Source organism: Papaver somniferum, chromosome 2 (genome assembly GCF_003573695.1).
Source record: "Papaver somniferum cultivar HN1 chromosome 2, ASM357369v1, whole genome shotgun sequence".
In the NCBI taxonomy this organism is placed as follows: Eukaryota; Viridiplantae; Streptophyta; class Magnoliopsida; order Ranunculales; family Papaveraceae; genus Papaver; species Papaver somniferum.
This window is the reverse complement of record NC_039359.1, coordinates 54,775,254-54,782,917: the sequence shown is the minus strand read 5'-3', so window position 1 is coordinate 54,782,917 and position 7,664 is coordinate 54,775,254. Positions and strand designations below refer to the sequence as shown.

Here is a 7,664-nt window from a genome sequence, read left to right as displayed (position 1 = left end):
GGGCTTGTAGCTCAGAGGATTAGAGCACGTGGCTACCAACCACGGTGTCGGGGGTTCGAGTCCCTCCTCGCCCACAAGTGGCCCAAAAGGGAAGGACCTTTCCTTTACCTATTTTGAAGTAAGCCATGTGCAATTAAACCGCTAAGCCGTTTCTTATTTAAACAGGTAGTTACTAATGCAAGCACGGTTTGGCTAAAAATAATATTATTTTTCCCTATTATCCTTGCGTCTTTACGTGTCTAAGTCTTAGCTATTTATTTCCCTATTTTGATTATGGGCCGATAGTTACAATAATACATAATTACATTGATATCTTTCACCTGTTGTCCATCGATTACGCCTTTCGGCCTGATCTTAGGCCCTGACTCACCCTCCATGGACGAACCTTGCCGAGGAACCCTTAGGTTTTCTGGGCATTGGATTCTGACCAATGTTTGCGTTACTCAAGCCGGCATTTTCTCTTCCGCTTCGTTCACACCTACTCATGCGGGTGCTTCCCTCTAAGGCGGAACGCTCGATTCATTTTTACATCCCATAGCTTCGGCAGATCGCTTAACCCCGTTCATCTTCGGCGCAAGAGAGCTCGATCAGTGAGCTATTACGCACTCTTTCAAGGGTGGCTGCTTCTAGGTAAACCTCCTGGTTGTCTCTGCACCCCTACCTCCTTCACTGAGCAGTCATTTAGGGGCCTTAGCTGGTGATCCGGTATGTTTCCCTCTCGACGATGAAGCTTATCCCCCATCGTCTCACTGGCCAACCTTGACCTCATATTTGGGGTCATATATAGTATTCATAGTTTTCCTCGATTTGGTACCGCTCTCGCGGTCCGCACCGAAACAGTGCTTTACCCCTAGATGTCTAGTCGACTACTGCACCTCAACGCATTTCGGGGAGAACCAGTTAGCTCTGGGTTCGAGTGGAATTTCACCCCTAACCACAACTCATCCGCTGATTCTTCAACATCAGTCGGTTCGGACCTCCACTTAGTTCGCCCAATCTTCATCCTGGTTATGGATAGATCACCCAAGTTTGGGTCCATAAGTAGTGACAAATTCCCTATGAACACTCGCTTTCGCTACGGCTTCGGTGGGTTCCCTTAACAAAGCCACTTCCTATGATTCACCGGCTCATTCTTCAACAGGCACGCGGTCAGATACCAGGCTCCTCCCACTGCTTGGGAGCTTACAGTTTCATGTTCTATTTCACTCCCTGATGGGGGTTATTTTCACCCTTCCCTCACGGTACTACTTATCTATCGGTCACCCATGAGTATTTATCATTGCAAGGTGGTCCTTGATGATTCACATGGGATCCCACGTGCCCCATGCTACTCGGGTTAGAGAATAAGCTAGTGATGCTTCCGGCTATCAGACTCTCACCATCTAGGGTGAAGCACTCCACTGCTTCGCCTAGCAGCACGACGCTTGTATTGCTCTCCCACAACCCCATTTTCACGGTTTAGGCTGCTCCTATTTCACTCGCCGCTACTACGGGAATCGCTTTTGCTTTCTTTTCCTCTGGCTACTAAGATGTTTCAGTTCGCCAGGTTGTCTCTTGCCTGCCCATAGATTCAGCAGCAGTTCGAAATGTTGACCTATTCGGGAATCTCCGGATCTATGCTTATTTTCAACTCCCCGAAGCATTTCGTCGCTTGCTACGCCCTTCCTCGTCTCTGGGTTCCTAGGTATCCACCGTAAGCCTTTCCTCGTTTAAACCTCGTCGTTAACTTTAAGCCTATGTCATCCTAAGGTGCTGCTAAATGAAAGTATCTTATCAACGTCCATGAATGATAAACCATAGATCGAACTGCTGAATCGGAAAAATTGGGTGGTATCTTATCAACGTATCGAAATATCATAAGGTATAATTCAGTTTGTTTTTTCGAGTCAATCTACTAGGTCTTTATTGACTCGAAGCTCTCTTTTATTTGTATTTATTTTTCCTATGAACCAGATTCATTTAATGATTAATTATGATTATGGACGAATCCATATTGATGATTTATTACACTTCCTTCGTATGAGATTATTCATGGTCCATACATATTGGAATCATATATCATTTAATTGCACACGGGGCCCATAATCAAAAGGAATTCAAGTACAAATTGCAGGACGTATTGACGGAAAAGAAATAGCACGTGTCGAATGGATCAGAGAAGGTAAGGTTCCCCTACAAACCATTCGATCTAAAATTGATTATTGTTCGTATACAGTTCAGACTATGTATGGGATATTAGGAATACAAATTTGGATATTTGCAGACGAGAAATAATCAAAGATTTTTTCTTTGACTTTTCTATCTAGCACGGGACCAAAAAAAACAAAACCTTTCATTATTTTTCCCTTTAATCTAAAATGATCAATTTCAAATCTTTTAATTCTCTAGGGTTAAATAAAAATCAGATTGACCCTTTGGTATAATTGCTATGCTTAGTGTGTGACTCGTTCGTTTTTTTAGTTTAGATTAGATTAAAAAAGGAAATAACGGTCCCTTTGTCTGAACTAAGAACTATATAACTAATAACCAGCTCATTGCTTCGTATTATCGGGATCCAAAGAAACAGTCATTATATGATGTATTGATCATATCGTTGTAGCAACTGAAATCTTTTTAATATTACATATACATAAAAGAAAAACCAATCTGATCATGGATTGTGATATGAAATAAAATAAAAAAAGGATGTGGATAAATGGAAGGGGGAGAGAAAGAAAGAAGGAGAATACATTTGTTTGCCTTCATATATAATGCCATATCTGGCACGTTATAGATAGAAAAGAGATTTATCATTAATTGATTCATACAAGTTAAATCCTGTAATCGATAATTTGGCCAAAGAAAAAATTTTCATTTCATTAATTTATTTCTATCTCTATCTAAATTCTTTGGATCTTTATCAAGATGCTTGCTCTCCTCCAAAAAAGTACCGCAGTTCTTTATGTTGTTCTTATTGTAAAATATTTTCTTTCTATCCAAAACATTTCTTTTTTCTGAGTTTAAACAAATTTGAATTCTCAATTCTTTACGACATCTACGAGCTAAAATATTTTCAGGAACAACAAAAACATAATTTTTTCCATCTCTCTTTTCAAGCACCCTTTCATGTCTATGTCTTTTAATGGATTCATCAAAAGAATTATTATAAACGTTTTTATTTTGTAGGTTTTTTCTATTAGTTTGGTGATTACTCTTATGGACCAGTGAAATAACTATGGTTTGATACATAATAAAAAGTTCATCTCCTTGTATAGACAGGCGAACAGGTTCAATAATCAATACTCATTTGTTTATCAATTCTGTAAGATTTAGATCTTTTTGAATCAACAATATATCCAGACGCATTTATCCTCTTTGAATAGAGGATATTGCAATTTGCTTTGGATTGTTCAGTCTAAGCAGGAGACAATATATCTGGATACTATTAATTATTCTTTGATCCAAAGAACTATGGCATCTCAGTTGAAAAAGAAAATATCTTTTCAGGAAAAAATCTAGTTCCGCTTCTGTGGTACTCTTCCATTTATTTTGATTTCTACTCTTTTTCATGTACGAGTCACTGTCATCCTCGTTAACTTCTTTTTCTTGGTTTGATAGATCTGATCCAATATCTTCTTGGTCTGATTCTTCTTTTTCTTCTTGATTTTGATTTTCTAATTCAAGATCTTTTTTTTTTAGCATTTTATTTTCACTGGTGGTTTTATTTCCATTAAAATGGAAACAAAGTGATTTTTCAAAGGAAAGGTCCTTCCCTAGTGGTACGGAACAGGTTTCTTATTTAAACAGATAAGATAAGACAGTTATTTTCTCTCCACTCAGACTAATCCGCCTACGCGGCTTCTTATATTTAGGCAGTTATCGATGCTATAACAAAACTTCGTAAGAAGGTATCTCGAGGATAGATTTGGGTCTCAACAGAATAATCGATGTTTTACTACCACTCACAAGTTTTATGTTGGACGTAGCACGCATACTGGAAATTATGATCAAGGATTACTCTATCAATCGCGATCTACTTCAGAGATACCTTATGCAACATTTTTCAAAAACCAAAGTTCAGTATCTTCCCATGAATTAGTGAACTAGGGAGGCTGCTTTTCTTTTGTGCAGAAGAATAACAAATTCCCTTCACTTCAATTTTCAAAAATTTCATCGTAAACGTGAACTACTTCTACAAATGAAAATCCAGGAGAGATTAAAAAAATGTAGGGTCATTTGTCTGATTTGCTAGTCAAGCATGGGTTAGTTCATAGATCTTTAGGCTTCGATTACCAAGGAGTCGAAACTTTACAAATAAAGCCCGAGGATTGGCATTCCATTGTTGTCATTTCATATGTATATGGTTACAATTATCTACGCTCTCAGTGTGCCTATGATGTAGCACCAGGCGGACTCTTAGCTAGTGTGTATCATCTTACGAGAATAGAGTATGGTGTGGATCATCCAAAGGAGGTATGCATAAAAGTATTTTCCCAAGGATAAATCTCAGAATTCCATCTGTTTTTGGATTTGGAAAAGTGCGGATTTCCACAAACGAGAATATTATGATATGTTGGGAATCTCGACGCTGCGGACATCCCCGAAGGACGGGGGATTTTGTGACATTTCTGATTGGCTGTCTTTTATTTCTGATAAGTTGTTCAATAGTTGGCATGCTGGATCCTATACAAAATGGGCTGGTTTAGATCAATCCTAATCGGATGATTCTAAATTCCTCTCGTTTCATTGAATATTTTTAAAAAAATTAAAAAAAATTATTTTAAAATATTTACTAAATAGTTGAAAAACAAAAAAAAATATTTCTTTTAATAATTTTTTTTATTTTTTTAAATTAATTTAAGAAAAACAGAAATAAAAAAAAAATAATTAAATAATTTTTAAAAAATATTTAATCTTCTTAAAATATTTAATATTTAAAAATTTTAAAAAAAGAAAAATGTAAAAAATAAAAATAAAAATAAGAAATACAAATAAGGACACTTTTGGCATTAAACAAAATATATAGATAAGAGGCTTTTAAGATTACTATCTTATAACCCGTTTTTGTCTTTATATGGTATGCCCTAAAACATGGTTCGTATTTTGGACCTGATAATAAGAAAATAAGTGCTTTGGGTCTTAGCCCAATTTCTCCATTTGTTATACAAAATGGGCTTCTCTTGGGTCATAGTACCAGTTTTCCAATAAAATGTAAATTTTGGATCATGATTTAAATATAAGTCACGATGTAGATTTTGTTGCTAGGATTTAGGGGTGAGCATTTTATCCGTAATTCACGGATTTAGCCGGGACCAGTCGTATTTGTATGAATGGATGCCCGGACCATTTGTTAATGGGTTGGACGCAAATGGAATTTTTGAAATCCAACGAATTACGGATTGGATCCGGACGTGACCTTGAAAATCCGTTGGACATCCATACTCGTTAGATCAAGAGCATTTATATAGTTTTTCTAAAATATATATGGATAGTTTTAGAATTTTTAGGTGTTTGCTTGGAGTGTTGTACATGGCACTTCTATATTTATATACATACATCAAATGTGTAGGTTCTATAACAAGTCAAGCTTTATTTTTTCATTATAAATTTTAACTAACACAAATCCATTGGATTATCTGCAACCAATCCTTTCATCCGTGCACCCATTGGATGCAAAACCCTTAGATGTTGGATTAGATGTGGATACCAAATTTGAAATTCGTAGTGTATTGAACTGGATGCGGATGAGATGAAAACCGATCCATACTGGATTATGCCCACCGCTAGCTAGGATGAATTTGAATGATCCAACAAATTCTCGGTCACAAAGGAATCAAAATTTTTGGATTACAACACATATTTGTTAGCCATGTGACATCTATTGGTTCACATGGTATATTTCAGCATCTTACCCAAATTTGGTCAGATGTATATATTGGACTACGGGAAAAATTTGATATATGTATGGTGCGAATTTTTGGTAATAGTCAATGTGGTCAATTTCATCTACGTGTTTTTCAATTTGGAATGAAGTATCAGAATAATTTTATCTCAGGAAGATTTTTGGTGAAATCTCGGAATCATTATTTTCAAATTACACATGTTATGTATATGCCCTATATTTTGCACACTTAGCATAGGCTAAGCTTGTATATATGTATATATTTAAGAAAAGAGTTTTTTTATAGTCGAGTTTGATTTTTATTACAAAATTTCCATATGTTAAATTTGTCTCAGCAAATCCTGACCGCATTTTGTTAGAATATCGGCAGTCTCGACTTGTTTTACGAGCAAAATAATCTCATCTCGTTGAGATTAAGAGACCTCTCTCAGCTATGGACCGATACTGAGAATCTCGACGAGGTTCCTGCCATCCAATCAAAATTGAATAAGTTGGTTAGAGTGCATATTTTTATGTCACTAAGGCATAATTTAGGTTGACAACAACAACAATCTTAACCAAGGACAAGGAGAACGACTAAACCAAGGGATGCAAAAGTTTATCAATGAGTTTGAAAATTCTTACTTCGAATGTTAGAGGCCTCAATTCCAGTGACAGAAGAAGTGTTGTGAAAAAAATGCTCAATCTCATTAAAGCTCCTATTGTCATTCTACAAGAAAAAAAAATGCTTAACTGTTCTCTCTTTGACATAAAGCAAATTTGTGGTTATCAAAATTTGGGTTGAACATATCAGCAATCTTTTGGGAGTTCCAGTGGTATAAAATTATGGGATAAGGATTTTGTGGAAGTTACAGACTCTCTTGTGGGAGATTATACCCTCTCCATCTCTTGTATCAACAAAGCTGACAATTTTGAATGGGTTCTAACAAATGTTTATGGACCTAACAATCCCACTGAAAGAGATGATTTCTGGATGGAACTCTATAATGCTTCAATATCATGGGACCTGCCATGGTGTCTTGGAGGTGACTTCAATGTCATTCTCAAGTGTGATGAAAAGAAAGGCTGCAACAAAATCACTAAGAGCATGAGGGATTTTGCTGATTTCATCTACACACATGATCTCATTGATCTTCCCATGAAATGTGCTAGATACACTTGGTCCAATGGACAATCTAATCCTGTCATGTCTAGAATAGACAGATTCCTACTCTCCCCTTCTTTTGAAGATCATTTTCCTTTCGCCTCTCAACTTGCTAAAGCCAGACCCACCTCAGATCATATTCCTATTCTCCTAGACATTTCAGATCCTTCTTGGGGTCCTACTCCTTTTAGGTTTGAAGTTATGTGGTTCTTAGAGAATGGTTTTCTTACTTTATTAGAGGAATGGTGGCAATCTTTCTATTTTGCAGGTACAGCTAGCACAATACTATGGCTAAAGTTGAAAGATCTAAAAGAGAAATTGAAGATATGGAACAAGGAGGTGTTTGGTATTCCAAATTCAAAGATAAATTTAATTCTTGAGGAAATCCAAGGCATTGATGGTTATGCATAAGATAACTTTCTATCTGAAGCTATGGTGAATGAAAAGATTAAGCTGAAAACTGAGTTTGAGAAGATTACAAATATGGAAGAGATTTCATGGAAGATCAAATCAAATACAAAATGGTTACAAGAAGGTGATAAAAACACTGCCTTTTTCATTAGTCAAGCATATGCAAGAAGAAGATCAAACAAGATCAGGCAAATTTATGTCAATGGTGAGTTAACTGAATATAGAGAT

At 36.3% G+C, this 7,664-nt stretch overlaps 1 protein-coding gene and 1 non-coding gene across 2 annotated transcripts; both read left to right on the top strand.

The window, feature by feature from the left end:
• TRNAG-ACC lies at positions 1–74 on the top strand. The gene has a single exon. It is a non-coding gene; the product is annotated as a tRNA-Gly (tRNA).
• A 6,411-nt stretch (positions 75–6,485) lies between these two features.
• Positions 6,486–7,436, top strand: LOC113351058. Its single transcript, XM_026595128.1, has 2 exons — positions 6,486–6,584; positions 6,675–7,436. The coding sequence occupies exons 1-2, from the start codon at positions 6,486–6,488 to the stop codon at positions 7,434–7,436; spliced, it is 861 nt and encodes a 286-aa protein (XP_026450913.1).
• Positions 7,437–7,664: the final 228 nt, after the last annotated feature.

Coding starts and splice junctions, on each gene's coding strand:
- LOC113351058 (XM_026595128.1), top strand. CDS start 6,486: ATGAGTTTGAAAATTCTTACTTCGAATGTTAGAGGCCTCAATTCCAGT. Junction 6,585..6,674: donor ATCTCATTAAAGCTCCTATT/GTCATTCTACAA, acceptor TGAACATATCAG/CAATCTTTTGGGAGTTCCAG.